The sequence below is a fragment of the Alligator mississippiensis genome, chromosome 4 (genome assembly GCF_030867095.1).
Source record: "Alligator mississippiensis isolate rAllMis1 chromosome 4, rAllMis1, whole genome shotgun sequence".
Lineage (NCBI taxonomy): Eukaryota > Metazoa > Chordata > Crocodylia > Alligatoridae > Alligator > Alligator mississippiensis.
The window spans coordinates 89207123-89232693 of NC_081827.1; the positions used below are offsets into that span (position 1 = coordinate 89207123).

The window sequence follows — 25571 nt, forward strand, 5'->3', positions numbered from 1 at the left end:
GTTGTCACCCTGGCCATGTCATGGCTGAAGGAGTGGGGGGGGGGGGAGGGGGTGCAGGTGTCCGTACAGGAGAACAAAGATTGATTAGTGTCGGGCTGGGGGGACCGCAACATCTGGTGTCCGAAGAAAAACATTACCCCCAATTACCTAAAAATTGCAGGTATCTTCTTCCCCTCCTATCTGCAATTTGAAGCAACATCTGGTGGACGAAGGGGCTCATTAAATGTCGTTGAGTACATTTTTGTTTTCACGTGACAGATACGTGGATGCATCAATTTAATTCCTGGCAATTCAAACTAAAATACATCAGGATGTATTTTATTTTGAATCACCAAAAAGACATTGAAATTACAAGAAAAACCTGTACGTGAAAACTGTAACTCAGTTAAGTCACAAAAAAGGGCAATTTTCATCACATGTACAAGCACCCCTAAGATACATAAATCTCAGGAGAAGATTAAAGCAGTTCTGGAAGCCCCATGGCCCCTTTTAGGGCTACCTTTGGAAAAACACAACAGCAAGGTTACTCGTATCTACCCCTTCCTCAGAGCTGAGTGCATATCTGTTATGTCTACAAGGCTGCAGACATGCTGGCTCCAATCCTCCTTTGATGTTCAAGCTACTTACATTTATACATACTCGTGTTCTGTGTGAATCTAGTGAGTTTAGCAAATCTTGAGCACGAGGATTATACATTTCCAGATCCAGCAAACAGGGGACTTGTTCTTTAACAGAAATCAACATCTGAAGTTGTATCACAGTTGCTGTGAAGACAGTCATGACAGCATCTTACCAGCATTGTGGCTCCATAAGTGGAAAATAAGTACAGATGATGCACTTTTTTTTTTTTTAACAAAGAAATTGTTTTCATGCAAGGAGTGCTTAAAAACAGTAAGGAACAAGCAATTTGGAGACAGGCAGGAGTACAGTTATTTCAAGGAAGAACATTTTTCATGAGATATCTGAAGATTTCTAATAAATACCAAACCCTCTTACATATCCCTATTCAAGGGTATTTTTAGTAGCAGAGCTAAGGTTCAGGCATTTCCTCAGCGAGAGGGGCACACATTGCAAGACTGCTGGTTCACCCTCTTTCTATTCTTTTTTTCAATTTTTTTTTCTAATTTTTTTTCTATTTTTTCTATTTTTTAGTCTATTTTTTTTCTATTTTCTATTCTATTCTTTTTTTCTATTCTTTATGCCTGAATGTTTTACTGTAAACAGCTGTTATACTGGAAACACTTGCTACTTTTAATCATATACTACACCATTTTTAATCAAGTTTCCCTCAGAAAACAGTATTGACCACAGAAATTTTCTTGATTTAGTGCCCTCCAACTTCTTTAAGTCCACGTGTTGTATGTAAAGTGGTGAGACTGGCTCTTTGGGCCACACAGCTGTAATGGGTGGGTTCTGAAGAAACAACAAAGAGTAAACTCTGTAGCACTCTGCTGCAAACTTTACAACTGCCTCTGACTTCTCCATGTCATCAGGAAGAGCAGCCTGAAAAATCAAGAGTAGACAGTGTGTGAGAGAGGTTTTTTTTTTTGTTTTTGTTTTTGTTTTTATAAAACATTTTATTAGAAAACCATACTATAACAAAAGACTCAAAACGACCCCAAACAGAGGCACCTCACAAAAGGGTAATACAACATTTCAAATAACATAATACAAAACATCGGAATTGATATCATATTGCACGTCATCTCATTTGTACACAATATATACAACATCCCTGAGTATTGGCTATCTAACACATATTACACATATCATATTAGACATCTTGTACGCCCCCCCCCCAAAAAAAAAAAAAAAAAAAGGAAAGCGAGAACACTGAGTGCAATATAGGTCTCTTGTTGTCTCTATCCCATGTACAACCCTAGCCAGCCTTTTCTACTCACAATGCTGACTCTTAGTTTAGCCTATACCTGTGCTGGGCTGAAACAACCCCCTGAAGTCCATCTCTTGCCAGAATTTTTCCTCCCCTCCTTCTTTCGTATTTCTTTCCCTAGCTCTATAGAAGTGCAGCTCATGCATTACTAACTGCAGACACTCCATCATGGAAAAGCACCACCCCTTTAGAGCCAACAAGGAGCGTACTTTCCAAAGTGCTACTTTGGTGCACGTGATTAAAATGCTCACCCTCCATGTCCCATCCGTCCCCTCTGATAAACCATAGAGAACATTTCTGGAAGTGACCCCCGTTCCCCTTCCCGTATCCTTCAAATAGGTAGTCACCTTCCCCCACGCCCTTTGTGTGTAAAAGCAGTCCCATAGCACATGTGTCACTGACTCGGGCTCATCGCAGAGCTCCCTTGGGCACTTGGGGGACCGAGAGAGTCCCCAGCGATAGAGCACCTGTTGCACTGGCAGAGTATTTCGCACAGCTCTCCATGCCAGCTCCTCGTGCTCCATGGTCTGCCAGGGGATGCTTTTTCTCCCCTTACACTGACTCAGAGCTCTGCAGAAGGCTGGACAAGGCTGAGCTGTAGGAAATGCCCCCTCAGCTGCAGGTAGCTGGAGTATCAGAGACCTGGATCACTGTTGCTAGAAGGGTTCCACCCACCCACTGTCACAGTCCTATGCAAAGCATCAGAGTATATATCCTGCTCTCAGAAGACTATCGCTAGCTGCCTTTCTGAAGCCTGTACTCGCATTAATAGGGGCCAAGGGAGGAACATGTAGAGTAGGGGTCAGTGACCCCTGCCATGGGTGCCAGAGTGTGGCATATGAAGCCATTTTGCTTGGTATGCCACAACTGGCCTGGGCTCTGGGCAGGCCCCTGCCAGTGGCCATGGAGCCTGAGCTACTGGCATGCAGCTGCAGGCTGCTGTGAGCAGCTACAGGAGGGTTCATGGAGATCCGGCCCAGTTCACTGCTGGCAGCAGATGAATGCCTGCTGGAGAAGCCACCTGAGCTCTGTGGCCAGCTGCAGGGGCCTGCTCAGAGCCTGGGTTGGCTGTGGCAGGCAGCCAGGAGGTTGCATGCAGCTGCACCAGGGTCTGCAAAGCCCCAGCTTGCCTTGTTGCTGGTGGTGGGTGCATGCATGCCTTGGGGTGGATGGCGGGGAAGGGGCTGGGACTGTGCTGCATCAACAAGAATTGGGCCCCTCACAGCTCCCCCACCATTCACTGCTGGCACACCAACATCTTACAAGTTGAGGATGTGGGTTTTTTGGCACTCTGCCCAAAAACATTGTTGACCTCTGATTTAGAGCTTCTCAGCTCAGCTTTTCCCAACATGAAGCTTTTAAAGGAGATAGAGGAAAGTAGAGATGGGTAAGTGTATTCTTGGGGTTCGGAGAACCTCTTCCCCAAGGAAGAGTTGGAAAGGAACATACAGGACACAAGACTCTTGGAGTTTCAGAGATGGGTGAAAATGGGTCCCCCTCCCCTTCTTCAGGCTTTGTTTTTACTCACCTCACCCTGTTGTCTGTATGTGGCTTCTGAGTAGTTAAAATAGAGATTTCTAAGGTGATTCCTTATCTCTCTTACCAGCTCAGAGGTCTACAAACCAAAGGAACAAAGCAGATGAAGTGAAATAGGGATAATATATTTCCTGACTATTGACCCTGTTAAAGGGATGTGTTTCCAGTGGTGATGGGACAACTTCTACTTGCAAGGACTTGGGCAAGCACCCAAATAGAGACAAAGGGTTAGGAAGGCTGTGCTGGTAAGCACCTTCCAGTGACAGTGGGATCTAAACTCCCAGTTTATGGCTCTCCTGCAGTCACAGAAGTCATGGCAAATTAGACTGCCCTAGAGCTCTGTGCAGCTAGTTTAAAATTAGGTCCAAGAGTCCTGCTCTTGCACCCTCAGTCACATGACACATCTTAGTTGGGTCCAGTCTCCTGTCACCCCAATAACAAGGGGAAGAGAATGAGAGCTCTCCCCTCCCTGCTGCCTGCCCTTCACAGCTCACAACTGTTTCCACTAGAAACTGCCTGTCTGCATCCGAACATCCAGCTGGTGAAGGTGAACTAGTTTTAACAGGGAGACACCTCAGTAAAATCTCCCTAGTGAGGATGAAATGCTAGAGGGCTGGCAGACACAGCCATGCTACCTGGTGTCTGAGTCAGGCTGCAGCAAGCAGAGCTCTGCTCTGCTCTCACATTAAATACCTGTTTGCTGCTGGTGGCGCCACTGGCTTCAGTCAGAGCAGGACACTGAAGGAAGCTGGAGATTAGAGCCAACTGATTTTTAATATTTTCTTCACATTTGGAAAACACCATCTACACAGCAAACATAATACCACAGTGAATAGCAAGGGCAATTAGGCTAGAAGCATGGTGTTGATTAATGTACAAGATTTGAACCTCATCTACATCAGAGAGGTCAGCTGATTGTAAGTTTACTTGTGTGGATTCAAGGTGACTGAATGCTAAAGCCCTCAATTAACTAAGATATAGGCGAAGACTTGATGCACTGAGTGCCAGTGGGGACCTATCTCTGACAGCACTCACCCCATTTCTGTGAATCTCTTCTATCCTCTTTTACAATGGTAATTTTCCCCTAGAGCACTCAGCACTGGAACAGAAAGTTAGCATTCAAAATCAGCTCCCTGAGTTATCGGTACAGAGCACCGAATCACAGAATTATAGGACATGAGGGCTGGAAGGGACCTAAGGAAGCCATGTAGTCCAACCCCCTGCTCCAAGCAGGGGCAGCCCCAACCAAACTGGCCCAGTCAAGGCTTTGTCTGCCCAAGCCTTAAAAAATCTTCCAAAGATGGAGAGTCCATAACCTGTCTGAGTAACCTGGTCCAGTGTTTTACTATCCCCCTAGTGAAATAGTTTTTCCTAATATCTAACCTAAACTTCTCTTGCTGCAACTTGAGACCATTGCTCTTTATTCTGTCATCTGCTACCACTGAGAGCAGTCCAGCTCCATCCTCTTTGGAACCCCCTTCAGGTAGTTGAAGCTGCCTTTTTGCACCCTGTCACTAGGTTACCTTCCCATTCAGTAAAGGACCCACACTTTCCCTGCTTTTTCTCTTGTTGCTGACATACTTGTAAATCGTCCTCAGTCTTCTCTTCTTCAGACTAAATAAGCCCAGTTCCCTCAGCCTCTCCTCAGAAGCCATGTGCCCCAGCCCTATCACTGTTTTTGTTGCCTTCTGTTGGACTCCGTCCCACTTGTCCACATCCTTTCTGGGGGGGGGGGGTGCAAAACTGGACACAGGACTCCAGATGTGGCCTCACCAGTGCTAAATAGAGAGAAAGAATCACTTCCTTTGATCTGCTGGCAACACTCCTACCAATGCAGACCAGTATGCCATTAGCTATGTTTGCAACAAGGGCATACAGTTGGCTCATATTCAGCTCATTGTCCACCTTAACCCCCAGGTCGCTTTCAACAGAGTTGCTATTTAGCCAGTTGGTTCCCAGCCTGTAGTGGTGTATGGGATTATTCCATCCTAAGTGCAGGTCTTTGTACTTCATGAGATTTCTTTTGGTCCAACCCTCCAAATTGTCAAGGTCTCTCTGAATCCTAGCCCTAATCTCCAGCGTATCTACTACTCCCCCCAGTTTAGTGTCATCTGAAAATTTATGAGGGTGTGCTCTATGCCATCTTCCAGGTCACTGATGAAAATATTGAACAAAACCAGCACCAGGACTGACCCCTGGGGCACTCCATTTGATACCAGCTTCCAACTAGACATCGAGCCATTGACTAATACCCTCTGAGTCTGATGACCCAGCCAGTTTTCTATCTACCTTATAGTCTATTCATTCAACCCATACTTCCTTAGCTTGCTTTTGAGAATGTTGTGGATTTTATCAAAAACTTGGCTAAAGTCAAGGTACACCACATCCACTGGTCTCCCTGCATCCACAGAGCCACTCATCTCATCATCAAAGGCAATCAGGTTGGTTAGGCATAACTTGCCATTGGTGAATCCATGCTGACTGTTCTTAATCACCTTCTTCTCCAAGTGCTTAGAAATGGATTCCTTGAGGACCTGGTTCCATGTTTTTTTCCAGGGACTGCTTTGAGGTTGACTGGTCTGTAGTTTCCTGGATCCTCTTTCTTCTGTTTCTTAAATATGGGCTCTGTATTTGCCCTTTTTCAATCATTTGAGACCTCTCTCGATCACCAGGAGTTTTCAAAGATGATGGCCAGCAGTTCTGCAATCACATCAGTCAACTCCCTCAGCACCCTGGGTTCATTCTGTCTGGCCCCATGAACTTGTACACATCTAGCTTTTCTAAAGAGTTCCTAATCTGTTTTTTGCCACTGTTGGCTGCTCACCTTCTCCTCAAACTGTGCTGCCTGGTGCAGTAGTCTGGAAGTTGACCTTACTTGTGAAGACCAAGGTGAAAAAGGCATTGAACACTTCAGCCTTTTCTGCATTCTCTGTCTCTAGGTTGCCTCCCCCATTCAGTAAAGGACTCGCACTTTCCCTGCTCTCTCTCTTGTTGCTGACATATTTGTAGAATCCCTTCTTGTTACCCTTCACATACCCTGCTAGCTGCAACTCCAGTTGTGCTTTGGGCTTCCTAATTTCATCCCTGCATTCCCAAGCAATACTCTTATACTCCTTCCTAGTTGGTTGTACAAGTTTCCACTTCTTCTAAGATTCTTTTTTGTGTTTTAGATTATTGAAGAGTTCCCTGCTAAGCCACGTTGGTCTTTTGCGTGTGTAAGTGGAATTTCCATCCTTGGAGGTTTTACAGCCTGGCTCGACAAAGGCCTGGCTGGAATGATCTAGCTGGGGATAGTCCTGCTTTGAGCAGGGGCTTGGATTAGATGACCTCTTGAGGTCCCTTCCAACCCTAATTTTCTACGATTCTATGATTCTGCCACACTTGCTAGTCTTCCCACACATTGGGATGGTTTGTTTTTGTGTTTTCTCTAAAGTCTCCTGGACTCCTCTCCCCCTCAGACTGGTGTCCTGGGGGATCCTGCCCCTCAGTTCCATGAGTGAGTCCAAGTCTGCTTTTCTGAAGTCCAGGGTCCTAACTCTGTTGCTCTCCTTTCTTCATTTCCTCAGGATCCTGAACTATATCATCTTGTGGTTGCTCCTGTTCAAGTTACTACTAGTACATCCCCCACCACTTCTTCCCTGTTCATGAGCAGCAGGTCAACAAGAAGAGCACAGCCCCTAGTTGGCCTCTCAGCACTTGCACCAGGAAGTTGTCCCCAACATTCTCCAAAACTTATTGTATTGCCTGTGCACTGCTGTATTGCCCTCCCAACAGATGTCAGGGTGATTGAAGTCCCCCATGAGAGCCAGTGCCTGTGATCAGGAAAATTCTTCTACCTGTTTAAAGAAAGCCTCATCTGCTATTAAGGCCTAAAGGAAGGAAGCCAGACTACATGCTGCACCATGCCGGGCTGACACCTGCTTGGTGGGAGATACGAGACTAAGAACTGCACTTGTTGTTTGGAATACCAGAAGAGTCCAGCACGCTCATAGCTTCATCTCTCTGGGCTGGAAAACAAGAAGTTGCAACTGAATATCTTACCTGAGAATGAAAGTATGAAATGCTCTGACCCAGCCTGATGGCCTGCAATGCTACCACTTAGTCCACCTTTGCATATTGCAGTTCTATGATATGAAGATGAACAAACCTGAATTATGGTTCCGCTATTGGTATTCCTCAAAGGAAAGGAGGAGCTGCTTGTGGCATATTTGGCTTTTGCCCACTCTTGTGTCTGAAGCATGTGATATCTCTCCAACACAGCCGACTCTCGACTTGGGTCATTCAGGTCCTCAGAGGACCTGTGACTTCTCACCGTCTTGGCCAAGACTGACTGAAATCTAAGGCCAAAGTGGGGTTAGAAAAGTGTGTATACATGTTGCAAAGTGCTAGACATAAATGAACAGTAACTAATAAATGCCTGGTGATAAATAACTGCCCTGAAGGACTTCATGAAACACTATGTAACTTCTGTCTTGACTGTGCATTCCCCAGAACCTGACACTCCCCTGATAGGCAAGTATCCTGGTTTGCCAGGTTTTTTTTCCCCCTGACGGGGGTGGGGGTTGGAAATCATATATTCTCCCATACAACACCCCCCCGGATATAACACATACCTTATTTTTGAAAGGCCCCAAGAAAGACAAAAAAAAAAAATCTTACCTTGGAGTATGGGTAAGTTATTGAGGTTTGTAGGCTCCAGGGCTGGGGACCATGCACCAGCCTAAACCTGTGTGCTGGCCCCTGGGGATATGTGTTGAGGTCCAATCCAGCAAGCCAGCTCTAGGACGGTGGAATGGATCTGACCATGCTGCTGGCCCTGGAGCTGCATGCAAAGTCCAGGACTTCACACTGGCTCTGGAGCTACACGCTGGGTCAGACATGTCATGCAGTCCCACAGTCAGTGCATGGTTCTGGACTCAGCACATCAGGTCCAATCTAGCACATGGGCCAGGTGCCAGCATGCAGTTGGGGGTGGGGGTGCTTTTTACATGTCTGGAAATTTGGTGGTGGCAGGGGAGAGAGAGTAAAGGCAGTGTTCATTGCCATAGTCCTCAGAATGGAGGCAAGTAATGTTGCAGCCATTCCACATCTCCCTCCCCCCACCAAATGCTCAGGGCCAAGTGAAGCCCTTTTCCTTGCATATAAATGTACACTTCAATTTTCTCCAAGTGGTTTTGGGGAAAATGGGCAGGTTGTGTGAAGGAAAATATGGTATCACTCTCACATTATTATTCTACAGGTGGCAGCTAACGTGAGCAGAACAGCACTTGCTTTATTTCCCCGGGTAACCATGTCACAGCCTCCAGTAGCGCACACACCCTTTTTAAGGGGCTAGGAATCTGGGAAAGGTCTGTGGGCTTTTAAAGATACAGAGGGGGTTATACCACTAGGGGAAGCAAGAACCATTGGCATAGAGAGACGCTCTGGAGGAAATGTTTATAAATCCTCCTACTTTTCCTGTAAGGCTTTGTTTCCTCCTTCAGCTTTCTATACTCTTCCTCCTTCTCATGACATTTTTCTCGGCTGACCGTAATGAAACATTGGCTGAAAGAGATGTGTAGGAAAAAAATTACTGGTCATCAAATTATGCCCATGACAAGACTAGGGATAGCTACTCATCCAAGGAGTTAAAAGACAGCCCTAGCTTTTTGCCAGTCCATTCTACATATGCAGCTTGCAGGACAGTGACTGACACACATGTATATTTAGCATGAAATGCTGCGACGCCACCAGCTGCTCTGACCACCTGCAGTCAGTTTGAGCAACAGCAGTGATTCTCAACCAGGGTGCTGGGGCACCCTGGGGTGCTGACAGATCCTTTGAAGGGTGCTGTGAGGTGTAACAAGATAAGTAGGGTGTGAGGAGATAAGCAGAGAAGTGTAGGCTCAGGTCTTGTCCTTGCCTGACAGATCCCCCACCCCTACTGCCTAGCCCCTCTGCAAATAAGTGCTGTAATATATAAATTAGTTTTTGCAGCTGGGTGCCACTCAATTCACAGAAATTTTGGAGGGGTGGCTTGAGTCAAAAAAAGGTTGAGAACCACAGAACTAGTGTGGAGTAGTGGTGTTCTTACAAATTTACTCGAATCTAAGATGACCCTGAATTTAAGACAATCTCCCACTAATTAGATTCTGTACATGAAAAATTTATAAATTTGTTGCAATTTTCCATGTATCGAATCTAATTATTGGGGGGTTATCTTAAATCCATTCCCCCAGTGCTGCAGGGGTGCAGGCAGTGGAGAGGCAGGTAGTGTGGGAAGGTCAAACAGCTTCCCCCTGCTTGTGCCTAAGCCTTTGCCTCCTCTGCCCCCCTGCAGCCTTGGGCTCCCTGTTTCTCCCATCCTATGCTACCTCACCTACCTCAGCCTCTGCTCTCTCTCTGCACCTCCCTCCCCACTGCCTGGTCTGTGCCAACAGGCTCTGTCCCCATTCTAGCCTGGGGTAGGCACTGAGCATGGCCCTAGTTCAGCACCCATAGCAGCTTGTGTGGGTTGTTTGCTGCTGCTGTGGGATTAGGCTGGGCTCCAGGCTGCAGTGTGCATGAAGCAAAGGTAAGTGGGGAAGGGAGAGGGGCAAGTGGGGGAGCAGAGACTATGCGGTGGGAGGAGATGGGAGGGAAGAGGCTGCAGGGGGAGATGGCAGGGTGCAGAGGAAGTGAGGGAGTAGGCAGCAGCTGTGGCTATGGCCTAAACCCCAGGTAGGGGCTGAAGCCCAAGTCATAGCAGCCACCTGCCCCCCTGTACATCATTCTAAGACAAGGAGCATTTTCCCCCCCACATTAAATTGGGGGGGAAGGGAGGGCTTGCCTTAGAATGGGGTAAACCTAGTATTAGTGCAATGTCATGGTACAGTTATTTGCCACTTGGCTGAATATACTAAAGCTATATAATAGATGTGATTAGCTTCTGCAGGGGTTCTTTTTGTTTAGGACTGTACCTAAGTGCATTGTAATCTGCAGGTCTCATCCAGCACCTCTGGACAGGAGCATCAACTCTAAGGGTGCTTGCAGATATAAAAAACAAACACACAAATGGCATTTTAAGCCTGGCAGGTTTCCACGCTGAGCCCCGTGCATACCCAAAAGAGACAGCGTGTTACTTCAGCTCAGGTAACTCTATGTCTGTAAAGACTAGGTGCTTTAGTGGGGCTGTTTTAGTGCTTTTATCTAATAGCTGATTGAATCAGCTTTAGCTAAAAGTGCCAAAAAGCCCTGCTGAAGCGCCCAATCTATATAGACACTGCAGAGCCAGATTGAAGTAATGTGCTGCTTCTTCTGGTAGGGGGCATGTTTTTTTTAACAACTGCAAGCAGCCAAAACCACTTTAATAAGGCAGGGTCAGGTCCAGCATTGCCAAGTTTTAGGTGAGAAATTTATTTGGAAGGATTGTCAGCCACTGCTTGTCTCTCCCACAGAGTGTGATACTATTGCCCAACTCTGGCTCTGGAGATGAAAGAAACTAATCTGGATACATGAAAAAATAGTGGAAAACAGGGGAAATTTGAAGCCAGATTTGGATTGTGACTTTATAACCACCTCCTAGAACAGGCTGAACTTAAGCTCTGGCCCTGAAGTGACCTGAATTTGAAGAAAAACCTGAACTTTGGTTGAGCTGCTATATCATCCATTAGATTCTAGAAACAATCTGAACCTTTGGCCTATGTCAACTGCATGTAAAGCTTGAAAAGACTTTGAAAGAAAGAAGGTTTACAAAAGTTCCTTTAGCTATTTCATTCGTCCTCCAGTTTCATCCTTGGCTTTTTCTGTAGTTCCTTACTCTGATCACATTTGGAAGCTATGAAATACCTAGAGAGAGGCTGCTTTCACTGCAATCAATATTTGACCAGTAAGGGAAATTTCCCAATAGAGCCTGATCTCAATGGATTTCCAGCCAATTTGTGTGGGACTCAGATAAAACTCAGAAAATTACCTGAGTGCTTGCTGCAACTGAGCTAGTTGAATCTGATTCACCACTGCTCTTAATTTTTTGGACTTCACTGTTCCATTTTATCCCTGGCATTTATTTTAAGTTACATTTTAAAGCTACCACCCCTTTTCTACCCCTGCAGTGACTTAACACCCTGCCACTCTCACCAGCAGCCCAGATGGCCTCTCTGAGCTTGCCAGTACCACCCTGGGAGTAGCTATTAAAAGGCCATGCCTAGGAAATACAAGACTCTCACTTTCCTATAGTCCCAGGAGCAGCATGTGCTACCACTATAGCTTGCTTAAATTTTTTTTCCAACTATTTAAGTTGGTCTAATAAAAGATATCACCCAAAGAACCTTGTCTACCACTATAGCTATGCACAGTTTCTGCCAAAGGACAATTTACCACTTGCCTTTTCTTAGTCAGGATGTGTGGCTGCTGCTTATGGGATCATTATATATTCAGCAAATTGTTTGCTATGGAAAGCCACCATGCTATGTCATAACTTGCATAATTCCAGGATACCTAGTAAGGTGCTAATGGAGTATAGAATTGACATATTTACCCTGAAGGACTAACTGAAGATAGTGGCAATCCAAAGGCCCAACACGGGAGGCTGAGGTCAAGCAGAAGAAATGGAGCTCCATTTCCTTAGAGGGTGATTAGGAACAGTCAGCTTCACTAAGGGCAAGTCATGCCTGACCAACCTGATTGCCTTCTATAATGAAATGAGTGGCTTTGTGGAAGCAGGGAGACTGGTGGATGTGGTGTACCTTGATTTTAGCAAGGCTTTTGATACTGTCTCCCACAGCATTCTCGCAGGCAAGCTAAGGAAATATGGGCTGGATGAATGGACTGTAAGGTGGACAGAAAACTGGCTGGAGCATTGGGTTCAGACAGTAGTAACCAATGCCTCAATGTTTACTTGGCATCCCAGGGGTGGGCAATTTTTTTCGGGCGGAGGGCTGCTTACTGAGTTTTGGCAAGCCATCGAGGGCCACATGACAGGCAGCCAGGGGCAGATAAATATTAATTTTCTAAATTTTTTAGGGGCCCTGCAGGCCGGATAGAATCGCCTGGTGGGCCGCATGAGGCCTGCGGGCCGCATTTTGCCCACCTGTGTGGCAGCCCCAGGGGGTCAGCCCTGGGGCTGGTTTTGTTCAATGTCTTCATCAACAACCTGGAAGATGGAATAGAGTGCACCCTCAGCAAGTTTCCAGATGACACCTAGCTGGGGGGAGTAGTAGATACACTGGAGGGTAGGGCTAGGATTCAGAGTGACCTAGACAAATTGGAGGACTGGGCCAAAAGGAAGCTCATAAGATTCAACAAGGACAAGTACAAAGTCTTGCACTTAGGATGGAACAATCCCACACACCAGTACAGGCTGAGGGCTGATGGGCTGGGCAGCAGCTCTGCAGAAAAGGACCCGGACGGTCACAGTAGAAAGTAAGGTGAATATGAGCCAGCAGTGTGCCCTTTTTGCCAAGAAGGCTAATGGCATACTGAGCTACATTGATAGGTGTGCTGCCAGTAGGTCAAGGGAAGTGATTATTCCCTTTTATTCAGCACTGGTGAGGCCACATCCGGAGTACTGTGTTCAGTTTTGGGCCTCCCACTACAGAAAGGATGTGGACAAATTGAAGAGAGTCCAGCAGAGGGTGACAAAAATGGCGATGGGGCTGGGGGGGGAGGACATGACTTATGAGGAAAGACTGGGGGAATCGGGCTTATTTAGTCTAGAGAATAGGAGCCTGAGAGGGGATTTGATAGCAGTCTTCAACTACCTGAAGGGGGGTTCCAAAGAGGATGGAGCTGGACTGTTCTCAGTGGTGGCAGATGACAGAACAAAGAGCAATGGTCCCAAGTTGCAGCAAGGGAAGTTTAGGTTAGATATTAGAATGAATTTTCTCACTAGGAGGGTAGTAAAACACTGAAACAGGTTACCTAGAGAGGTTACCCAGATGTGTGGTGGAAGCTCCAGCCTTGAGGGTTTTCAAAATCTGGCTAGATAAAGCTTTGGGATGATTTGGTTGGGGCCAGTCCTGCTTTGAGCAGAGGGTTGGACTAGATGACCTCTTGAGGTCCCTTCCAACCCTCACTTTTTATGATTCTATGATTGCTCTGTGCCAATGCAGCTCTTCAGCCACTGGGCAGGTGAATGCTTTTAATATCAACACCCAAGAGCATTCTTTAAGTTTGTAGGGGAATAAACAAACCTCCTCAGGAATTTTCAAGGCTTAGTTTTCATCACGCATCCTTGAGCTGCAGAATTAGAGTTTTTCTCAGTCATCAAGTCCTCTCCCTTCACACTCACCTAGCACTTCCCGTCACACACTGAAGTTCTTCAGGCAAGCGGTCAAACTGAGCTTTGATTTCATGTCTGTCAGGCTTTGATCTGTCAGGCACAGAATGGTAAAAAAGGGTTAGAGTTGGTAAACAAATATTAATTCAAAGTGCACAGTCTGCAAAAGCTAAGGCCCTCTCCTTAAAATTCTTGGCTAACTGTTATCTTGGCAAGATAACAAAAGAGTCAAAATAGACATGGTTATAAATATATCTTATTAGCCCACTGGCTTAGAGGTTGTTGCTCTGCCTTGCCATGTGAGAGACCTCTCATGACCTCAGCTATTGGCTCTCTCTCAGGGATATGTCTACCTGGAAAGCAAAGGTATGACTAGGTTGTATAGGCAGACATTTCCTTGCTCCCATCTGGCTGGCACAGGTCACAACTGCAGTGACGACAGGGTGGTACAGGTTGTCCCTCCGGGAGCCCTGAGTACATACACAGTAGCTCTTCAGCCACTGGGCAGGTGAATGCTTTTGTAACAAACACCCAAGAGCTTTCTGTAAGCCTGAAGGAAGAAACACCTCCTCAGGAACTGTCAAGACTTGGTTTCCATCACAGGTCCTTGAGCTGCAGAATCACAACATTTTACATCGTCATCAAGTCCTGTCCCTTCACACGCACCTAATATCTTCCTTCACACACTGAAGTTCTTTCCACAAGCGGTCAAACTGAGCTTTGATTTCATCTTTGTCAGGCACTGATCTGTCAGGCACAGAAAGGTTAAAAAGGGTTAGAGTTGGTAAAACAAATATTAATTGAAGTAGCACAGTCTGCAAAAGCTAAGGCCCTCTCCCAAAAATTCTTGGCTAATTCTTCTGGAAAATAATAAGAGAGTCAAAATAGACATGGTTACAAATATAGCTTGATTAGCCCACAGGTTTAGAGGTCATTGCTCCGCTTTGCCATGTGAGAGACCTCTCATGACCTCAGCTATAAGCTGTCTCTCAGGGATATGTCTACCGGGAAAGCAAAGGCATGTCAGTAGAATGGGGTGGACACTTACACGGGGCTGCAGGCCACACGGAGTTTTGGTGAGCTGCCACAGGCTGGGTCAGCATGCACACACACAACAGCTCACCAAACTCCTTCAGTGGCTGCTATCTGCCTGCCTGGCCATGCACCCTGCCTGGGCAGATCCCCACTGGTTTCCGTGGAGACCCCTGGATACCCCTGGATTGCAGAGTGGTGACAGTGCTGGGCTGGGGCCAGGGGCAGAGCTGCGATCTGCTCTCTGCACACCCCTGCCCACAGAACCAGTGCCCATCACAGGGGCACGTGGGCAGAGGATCACTGCTCTGCTCTGCGCTTGCTCGAGATGGGGCTGTGGGTGGGTGAGAAGTGGCATGCAGGGCAAGAAGGGCAGGCAGGGCAGGGGTTGGGATCACGGGGCAGTGCCAGTGCAGGACCAGGGCCCTGCGATCCCAGTCCTATTCCCACCCATGTGCCCACCTGTCCTGCTCCTGGATGCTGCTCCCCTGGATTCCAGCTGGGTCTGGCAGTGGTGGCAGCAGGACGAAGTCGCCACCGCTGGGGCTGCCAGGAAGAACGTCTGGCTGCTGCACCTCCCCAGCCCTGCTGTGCGCCTGGGGGCAGTGGGACTGGCTGAAGGCACAACAGCCTGGGCTTCCCCCTGCATCTGAGCTGGGTGGGACCAAGGGACCCACCACAGGCTGCACAAAATCGTTCAGTAGGCTGGATCTGGCCCATATTCTCCCCCCTCCCCCCCGTTGGAGAACATGTAGGCAAACTCTCCCTTGCTCCCATCTGGCTGGCTCAGGTCACGCTTGTAGTAAAAACAGAGTGGCACAGGCTGTCCATTCAGGAGCTCTATGTACATACACAGTAGCTCTTCAGCCATTGGGCAAGTGAATGTTTTTTGTATCAACACCCAAGAGCTTTCTGCAAGCCTGAAGGAAGAAAAACCTTCTCAGGAACTTTCAAGACTTGCTTTCCATCACAGGTCCTTGAGCTGCAGTATCACAAAGTTTTACCTTGTCACTAAGTCCTGTCCCTTCACACCCACCCAGTGCTTCTCTTTACATACTGAAGTTCTTTCCACAAGCAGTCAACCTGAGCTTTGATTTCATCTCTGGCAAAGAAAGGTTAAAAAGGGTTAAAAACTCTCCCTTGCTCCCATCTGGGTGACACAAGTCACAACTGCAGTGAAGACAGGGTGGCACAGGCTGTCCCTCAAGGAACCCTGTTTCATACACCAGTTGCTATTCTGTGCTGCTGGTGTCTTCACTGATCTTATTACTTATTCTAGGTTAGACTGAAGCTGGCCCAGGCCTGCCTGCTGTCACTACAGTCACACCTGCTTTTTGCTCTGTAGCAGTCATCAACCAAGCAACAGTGCAAAGGTAGAGTGATGAGCCCTGGCAGACAACAGGGATCCTGTGTTGTTCCTCCAGCCAAATAAGGTGAGGAATGCAGAAGACCAGTGTATGAATGTCAGGGATCCACTATGAATTTGAATTTGACCCTAGAAATGGGGCATTCAGCAGAATACAATTTCTGATCATCAAACAAACCTGACTATGTTTACCACTTCTGCCATCATTTGTCTCATCTCCATTCCAGCTGAGTTTGGGTGCTTGGTTGGTGGAGCCTCAATTTCATCTCTGTTGTGTGAATGCCAGTTGTACGAGTCAACTTGTTCATTTCTATCGGTAGAAGACAGAAAACCCCTCAGACGTTGCCTTTCCACCATGAGGAAGAAGCTCACAACATTGATATCCCCTTCCACTGAATCAACCTTTTTGAAAAAGAGGCAATTTAAACAAAAGCCCAAATAGGATTTTTACCCCCAAAGGGAAAAAGGCCAGAGAGACTCCATGAAATCCACTAGGATGCCACTCACGCTACTAATTTTGTGTAGCAGGTGCCCTGATTACAACAGTGATGGGTGGCAGTATAAACAGTGAGACCATAGTTATTTTAGGGAAATCTGGGATGGGGAAGGTACAGTGGGGGAGGTGGGCACGCACATACACGCACACACGTGTATGTGCTCCAGGCCAGGGCTGGAACAGAGAGCACAGTGCCTTTCTCACTGGAGCTGGGGCTGTGGGCTGGCAGTGGGGCCCCAGCCAGGAGATCTGTCTGACTCATGGCTCTGGACCCATCCCAGCACCTGCAGCTGCATCCTGGCTGTGTGCCTCCAGGCCGGATGAGCGCAGCAAGTGCCGACTTCACAATCCCCTCCATAGTTAGGGCAGGGTGTGACTGGGATGGGGATGGGCTCTTTGCATGGGGCCTGCGAAGCAGCTGGCTCAGCCTGCCCCAGCTCAGAGATGCAGGTCCAGGATGTGGCTGCAGGAGCTGGGATGGCTCCAGAGACGTGAGTCAACAGGAGGCAGACAGAGACCACACAGCACCCTCAGCCCGCAGCCCTGGCTCTGGTGACAAAGGCATCATGTTCCTCAGTGTGTCTTGACAGCTACACACACACACACAAGACTCCCAGGTTCTCCCCAGTCCGGGACTTTTGCTTCATTTTCTCCAATGGCCAGGAGACTGAGACAGCCTATACATTCCGGGACTGTCCTGGCCAACACGGGACATATGGTCACCCTAGGTATAAAGCCTTCAGAGTGATACAAGAAGGCAGTAATCACCAGGCTCAGATAACCTGGGCAAGGTAGAATAGGAACTCTTGGAAAACACGAACTTTATTCAAAATTGTTTGAGAGCTTGGAAAAAAGTCTGATTTGCTCAAATCACCTTTCACTTCATATGAACACTTTTGTCATTTTCAAGACTCCCAATTAGAGAAGGATCAGAAAGAAAGAGAATGTGGCAGCATAAAGGCTTTTCTTTTTCTGTTTGCTTCTGTCTTCCTTCATCCAAGCCAAAACCAGAAGTTCCAAAGCCTGCTCTGGACAAATGTGTGGTTCAATTTTGCAAGTTCCTGAAGTTTAGATATGGACTAATCCATCTGCCCCTACACACCAGTGTCACAAATTACAAGTGAAAATTACAAGCCTCAAACGACGGCACAGATAGATAAGCTCTGGGGAAATCCTCTACTTTTCCTGTAAGGCTCTTTTTTCCTCCTCAAGCTTTCTATACTCTTTTTTCTCCTTTTTGGGGCTGCCCATGCGAGGAGGCTAGCTGAAAGGGCTGCACAGATAAAAATAAATATCACAGTCACCAAATGATGCTCAAGGCAAGCCTAGGGTTAGTTACTCATCCCAGGCATTGAGACATTCTCAGCTTCTTACTAGTCTATTCTCCATACCCAGCTTGGTGGACAGTCATTTTTGCAGATTTATTTTCAGTCCTGCAATTCTGTAACACTGCCAGCTGCTGTTATTACTTCTGTTTATAATTATTTATTTTTTTATTTATACACCACCCTTTCCAAAACAAACAAACAAACAAACAAAAAACACTCAGAGCATCTTACAGTAAAAGACAAATGAAATTATAGAAACAGAATAAAATATTAACACAAGACAGTACAACAAAACAAACTCCTACCTCCAACACCCCTCACCCCCTTCCAACATTCAGAAGTAACCTACCTCCTTTCCACTCCTTTGCCTCTGACTAAGAGTGTCCCTCCAAGCCAGCCTGGCTTCCCAACCCACATGCAATATCTTCAGAAAAGAAAAAAAATATCTCCACCTATTCCCTTCCATTCCTACCCAGTCCCATTCTCCTGCCTCACACGCACAGGAGCAATGCCCCCCTCCCCAGCTTGCTGTCCCACCCAAGCCTGGGCATGTTGAGCTGCAGTGTGAGGAAGCGATGTTCTTACACAGCAATTCAACATCATATTAAAATTATGTCATACTGTTGAATATATCAAAGCTTTAGCTGTGATTCATTAGGGTCCCTAAGAAGCAAGGATGCGTTGTACCACAGAGATTAATTGGTTCAGAAGGGCACAAGCTTTAGTAGGCAACAGCCTACTTTTCAAATGCTTTGCCTGTCCTGACCAAGTAGCTTGTTATCTACAAAAGCCTCTCTGACTCATTTAGTCTATAGTGTACCACCCTGCTGTGCCTGCACTCAGCCTGACTTCAGACTAACATGGCTATTTCTCTGTATTAGTTTCTGTAGGGGTTTTCCATCACATATACTTATGCTTAGAAGTATGCTTAACACACAGTACACTTTTGAGCAGGATGCAAAACCCACTGAAAGCAGCATCAAAACTCTAATTCTTTGAATAAAGGCAGGATCAGACCCAGTGCTTCTAAGCCTTAGGTGAGCAACATATTTTGGAAGAGAGCCAGCAAGTACTCTCGCCTCCTGTACTCATGCCTCCCTGTTTACAGTCTCCATTTCTCTGCGTGCTTGAAGCAGTCATGCAGGGAACTCAACTAACAGCAAGGGTCAGGAGTAGTTAAATTCATCAGTGTTTAGTAAACTAGTAAAGCTATTCTCATTTCACACTGTGTGTTGAAAAACTATTTTTTTTCAGTGAAAATGCTTCTAGCAAAAACGGTAATTTTCCAAATGGAGCAAAACCATGCACCTTTAAGATTTTTTTTCCCGGGCAAGAATATATACAACTTTGTTGCTCTGGTTACAAAATTTTGTGGTCCTTATGCTTAACCAAAATTTGCAAGTGTTAGCAAAACCCAGTGATTTATGGTGTCTTTAAATGTAACCCCCACTGTAGGAAGAACTTTACAGTGCCTCACAACTATTTTATGCACAAAAAAAAAAATCACTTTTGCAAAAAACAATACGATAACCACTGATCCTGGTTTTCTCTATTTAAAAATCCCAGGTTCTCTGATAAAAATCCCAAATTCTCAGATTTAAAAACCCCAAAATCCACATTTTTCTGCAATTAAAATAAAACACCGCTATATAAACAGACATCAGTTGAACACAATGTTTTATGGACATGTTTACAATTTTAAAGCATTTTGGAAGCCTACAAGTGCCTCAATCACTATAATAAAATAAAGTCTAAATACCTATAAATTTTGGCGTTCAATTTTGATTTTTTTTATCATGCATAAATCAGAGCTCTCCCTGCCCCCTTTGCTTCACAGGAGACAGGTTCAGCTGTGGCTGCCCCCCACCCCCACTGCTTTGTGATGCTGAGCAGCCCTGATATGCTGATGCCCTGCCCATGTGTTGCCCCTCACCCCCAAGCCACAGCCACCCCCAGATCTGCTGGTGCCCCTTACACCCAACCCACAGACCCCCCTGGCCCTGCCAGTGCCCCTCACTCCTGAATTACAATCCCCCCAGCCCTGATGTGCCCCTCACTCCCAACCTGTTGCCCCTGCCCCCAGGCTCCATCCCCAGGGAAATGGGGGGTGAGAGCACAGGTGACATGTTGGGGGGGGTGAGGGGGGCACAGGCAATGCATTGGGGTGGGGCATGTGCACCCCTAGATTTCTGCACCCACAGCAGGGTGTAGGGCTGCAGCTGGGTCAGACCAGCTACACCACCATGACCACCAAGGGGAGGCACAGCAGTAGCAGTAGCAGTGGTGGCACAGTTTGTGCCCCTGATGCTACCAGGCAGGCAGGAGGTGCCTCACCTTGGTGGCCAGGGTGGTGTGGTACTCCGCCCCATGCTGGGTCCCACCCGCTAGGCTGTGGAGGTGGTTCCTGTCTAGAGCTGGTTCGGTCAGGCTGCAGCCCCACGCCCCACTGTGGGTGCAGACATTTGGGGGGGCATGTACCCCACCACCTGCCTAATGCATTACTTGTGTGCTCATACTCCTGCCCCCATGCCCATAGACTTACCTAGAGAGAGCTCAGAGAGCTGTTCTCTATCACCATGCCTAGCTGCCATGTGCATATGCACGAGTATATATGCATGTGGCACCCCTAGGCCCAATCAGCCCTTTGCAGGCTGAAACTCTGCCAGCCTGCAAGGGGAAACCTGTGGTTCCCTGCATTTTGCTCTTTAAAGGAGAAGATCCATGCTTTTTCATGGCAAACAGAAAACCCAGATCCCTGGTGATAATCCACTGAGTTCTGCCCCCATCCAACGTACCTGCACGTTTCCATCTGAAATTGCGGCCGTGCCCCAGCATTAAATTGTTCAGCTCTTCCTGGCCTGGTATTTCCTCCAAATCTGCTCATGCTTCTAACAAAGCATCTAATGACTCTCCCAATTAAGAGGAGCAGAAGACAACTGGTCTGAGTAGAACCAGATTCAGAGAAACCTGGGAAACTCTTCCAAAAACAAAGAATAGTACTTGCTCATTTGCACAAACAGGATGGGAAGGCAGGGGTGCCTGGTGTGTGTAGGTTCTTCTGAGAACAGAATTAGTCTCCTCCCTACTACAGAAAGTGCCACCCATTCCTCCACCGCCCTATTCCTGGAATAGATTCTGCTGGCCACCCAACCAAAAAAACAGAAAGAAGTTTCTGTAGTGAAAGGCAATTTGCTTTGCAAAAATAACGACAAAGCTGTTTCACTTTTGCAGCAGTCAGTTCTAGCAGGTTGTACTGCATTCTGCCTCTTAAGTTATAAGCATGGCAGATAAGTCTTTGTTCATTACTGCCATTGACTTTGGTACATCTTACAGTGGGTACTGCTTTGCCCTTGAGTCATGTGTAGACCAAATCTGTCAGGTGTTTTGGGGCATGGAGCATGGGTTCAAGACTGTGAAGACCCCCACATGCATTCTCTTTAATGAGAAGAAGGAATTTAAGAAGTTTGGTTATGATGCTGTCATGAAGTACAACACATTGCCCTCCAGCGAAGCTCCCAAGTGGTACTTCTTCCAGAACTTCAAGATGAAGCTGTACAACCAGGTAAGTGGGAGCTGTATCCAGTGGCCAATTAACAAGAACATTTACTATGATATAGGAGTTGCTGGAATTGGCTCATAAGGGAGGATGAGCAAATGTGTAGATTGATTAAACAGAGGTGATTTGATAAACTACCTATAAATAGTTTCAGAGAAGGGAAGGAGGATTTAGACTGCTGATCTGTTTTCTAGCCCAGGAGGTTAGATGATAAAAACCTGATGGTGTTTAACACTGAAAAATGCAAGGTTTTCCACCTTGGGAGGAAAAACCTGCAGCATCCTTATAGGCTCAGCAGTGCTATGCTGGCTAGTACTACAGAAGAAAGAGAGACTTGTGGGTCATCACTGACCACAAGATGAACGTGAGCCTGCAATGTGATGCTGCGGCTAGTAAAGTGACCAAAATGCTGGCTTGCATCCATAGATGCTTCTCAAGCAAATCCCGAAACGCCATTCTCCCCTTGTACTCGGCCTTGGTGAGGCCGCAGATGGAGTACTGCGTCCAGTTTTGGGCCCAAGTCAAAAAGGATATGGAGAAGCTTGAGAGAGAATAGAGAAGAGCCATGTGCATGATCAGAGGTCAGGAAAACAGACCTTACAATGACAGGCTGAGATCTATGAGGCTCTTTAGCCTGGAAAAGCACAGGCTCAGGGGTGATCTGATGGCCACCTATAAGTTTATCAGGGGTGACAACCAGTATCTGGGGGAATGTTTGTTCACCAGAGCGCCCCAAGGGATGACAAGGTTGAACAGTTCTAAACTACTGCAAGACCATTTCAGGCTGGACATAAGGAAGAATTTCTTTACTGTCCGAGCCCCCAAGGTCTGGAACAGCTTGCCATCGGAGGTGGTTCAAGCACCTACATTGAACACCTTCAAGAGTAAATTGGATGCTTATCTTGCTGGGATCCTATGACCCCAGCTGACTTCCTGCCCTTTGGGCAGGGGGCTGGACTCGATGATCTTCCGAAGTCCCTTCCAGCCCTAGTGTCTATGAAATCTATGAAATCTAGGTATAAACACCAGACCCAAACCCTCTGCAGCCTCTTTTTTCAGACAGTTTAGCCTCTGAACAAAATAGAAATATTCAATGGAAGCTCCTCATATGAACCTGATCTTTTTTTCCCTGATCAAAGCAGCTCCAAGGACAAAGAGGCCTGTCTTCTAGTGCCTCTTTTCCCCAAGCTCCGAGTGTGGAGTGATCATAGAGCTTGATCATTAAACTTCAGCAGCCAAAAAAAAAAAAAAAAATCAGTTTTAGACATGGAGCTAAACCACTACCAGAGCTGCTGCCGCCAGGGGGGACTCACTTTGGCTCAAGAGTTCTCCAATGCTTGGAACTGTCCAAAAGACAGCAAACACCCCTGTTGGACAAAAGACCAACGCATGGGTTCAGCAACTAAGATCTTTATTGAGTGACACACATAGATCAAGTGGGGAAAAGCAATGCTTTATTTAAAACCATTCATACTCACACACACATATACACACAGGCCAATCCACTGGTGCTCAGTTTCAGTCACGATGGCCAGTCGCGGTGCCTCTGGATGTGATGATCTTATGGGAGGGACGCCAGTAATTTTCGCCTGAGGTGATGTGGATGGCATACAATGTCATTGGGGCCTAGTCTTCACTGTCCTTTTATACTTAGTGTAGACAGACTTTGCTGCAGTGCCCCTGACAACCTGCTTAGCCAATCACTTTGTTGCTGTTGAGCTGACTCTAGTCACATAGCTCATGGCTTAGATATGCAGATGAATGGTAAGGCTTAGACATGCAGATGGTAAGATGGATGGTAAGGAGTTACTTTGATTTACAACATCCTGAGACAGGGGAAACAAGGTGTCTGCTTGCTCTTTATCTTCTTGTAGATGGTTTGTTTGTTCTCAAGGCTACTTTCTCAGTAGACTGGGTATGCTTGATACCATATTCATTCACTCATTCATGCATTCATCTAAAATTATTTTTTGATAATATTCTTAACACCCCTAGCTCCTACTTAGTGGAGGATTCCAAAAGGCCTTCTCCAGAGAAATAGGGTTCATGTTCAACATCTTTCACCTCAATATAAAAAGGATCAACCAAAGATAGGGAGAGGTGCAGAGCATGAAAATGATTCTCCTCAAGGAAGTTAGAAAGAAGGCTCAGTTAGAGGCAGGAGCTCTAAAGAGGTTAGGACAGGAGTGGGCAATTATTTTGGCTGGAGGGTCATTTAAGGAATTTTGGTGAGCTGTCCAGGGCTGCAAGGGTAACCCCACTCATTGACAGGTGTCCCGCCCCCTAGTTGCCATCTTGGGACTGGAAGTCCTGCCCCCTAACCCCCGCTTTTGCCACCAGAAGTCCTTCCCCTTGCCCCGAGGAATAATCCTTTTGGGAAGGAGAATTTGCCATCTTAGAACTGGAAAAACCAAATTATATACTAAAAATCAAATATTGACAATAGCATATTTAAATTTTACTAAAAAAATATTTTTGCCTTGATTTGTGTGTGTTTTGTTGTGTATATAGAGGTGATTGCACAATAATTCAAAATGCAGTCTTACTCTTGTATGTTGTGGGGGGTTGTGTGGAAGGGTGAGGGGTAAGTGTGGGCAGGCATAGGATACGTGGGGGGCTGTAGATGTGTGTATGTGGGGTGTTGAGGGTGTGTGGATGTGGGTGGGTATGGGGGGTTTGTGGGGGTATGTGGGTATGGGGTTTGTGGGGGGTTGTGGGGTGCATGAGGGGGAAGGGTGGCTGGGGGTGTGCATGGGGTGGTTTGTGGAGGGGGGTGGATGCATGTGTGTGCGAGTGTAGCAGTGCATGGAGCTCCCCCCAGAGGCATGTGGAGGGATGTGTGGGGGGGAGGGTGTGAATGGGTGTAGTGTTTGTGAGAAGTGTGATTGTGTGTGGAGGTGTGGTTGTAGGGTTTGTGGGTATGATGGGGTGCACATGGGAGCCCCTCGCATGCGCCCCCTGAGCCAGTCAGCACCCACCCCGCAACAGCCCAGAGCCCAAGCACCCTGTGGTACCTCCGCACCACCGCCAACAGTGTGCCCTCATTGGAGCGGATCAGCCGGAATCCAGGCACAGCCCAGACCCGGCCCACTCTACACTGCCCACCCGTGGCACATCCTGCTGCCTTGGGCACACAGTGGGCTGGGGTCCTACAGCAGGACTACCTTTCTAGGCAGCCCAGGTAGCAGGCGGCTCCTTCTGGCTGCTGGTGCCACTGGCCCCAGCCCCGTGGTACTGGCAGGAACCCATGCTGCACAGCCTTGACCCTGTGTGCCCTGCACCTGCTCCAGGCTTGCCTACCCAGGCTCGGCAGCAGTGGCATGGGACAGAAGCTGCTCAGTGTGAGGTAAAAATGGTCTCCCCTCCTTGCCACTGCTAGCGCTTCCTGGTGTAGCCGCCTGGAGCCTGTGCAGGGCTGCCCTGAGTCTGCTCTGTGCTGCCACTGCTGCCTTGCTGTGTAGCCCAGAGGCAGTGGTGACACGGCATAGATTCAGAACAGCCCCGCATGGGCTCCAGGATGCTACACCAGGAAGTGCTGGCAGTGGCTAGGGGGAGGAGCTGCTTTTACCCCATACTGATCAGCAGCTTCTGTCCCATGCTGCTGCTGCTGAAGGAGGGGGGGTGAGCTCAGAGCAGGTACAGGGTGTACAGGGTCAGGGCTGTGCAGTGCGGGTCCCCACCAGTACCACAGGCCTGGGGCCAGTGGCAGCAGCAGCCAGAAGGAACCACCTGCCACCTGGGGCTGCCTAAAAAGGCAGTCCTGCTGTGGGGCTGCCCCAGCCCGCCATGTGCCCAGGGGGCGGCAGGACCCGCTGCAGCTGGACTATGCCTGGGCCAGGCAGGACTGAGGGACCCACCATGGACCGGACAAAGACCCACCATGGGCCAGATCTGGCCCGCAGGCCATATTCTGCCCACCCCTGGGTTACGACAAGGTCTGGAAAAGTGAGCGGACAAGACTTGACCTTTAAACAGCTATTCATAGTTTTAGGTATACATATTAGTTAGCTGGTATAGCACTGTAAATGGTTTTAAGGGCTCTGAGTTATTATTACTCTTTTATAATGTTTTGTTATCTTATAAATAAAGGGAGATGTGGAGCAAGGACTAGGGAGTCTAGTTTCCTGTGGAG

At 47.4% G+C, this 25571-nt stretch overlaps 1 protein-coding gene across 4 annotated transcripts in view; it reads left to right on the forward strand.

Moving 5' to 3' along the window:
• Positions 1-25571, forward strand: part of LOC109281509 (heat shock 70 kDa protein 12B) — a 60288-nt gene that overhangs the window by 30253 nt on the left and 4464 nt on the right. The window contains exon 1 of one of the 4 annotated variants that reach the window (XM_019480818.2): positions 20975-21445. The exons of the other annotated variants lie outside the window; for them this stretch is intronic. Coding sequence (XP_019336363.2) covers positions 21164-21445 — 282 coding nt within the window. The 5' untranslated portion in view covers positions 20975-21163. Of the gene's footprint in view, positions 1-20974; positions 21446-25571 lie in introns of those variants that run through there. 4 annotated transcript variants of the gene reach the window in all.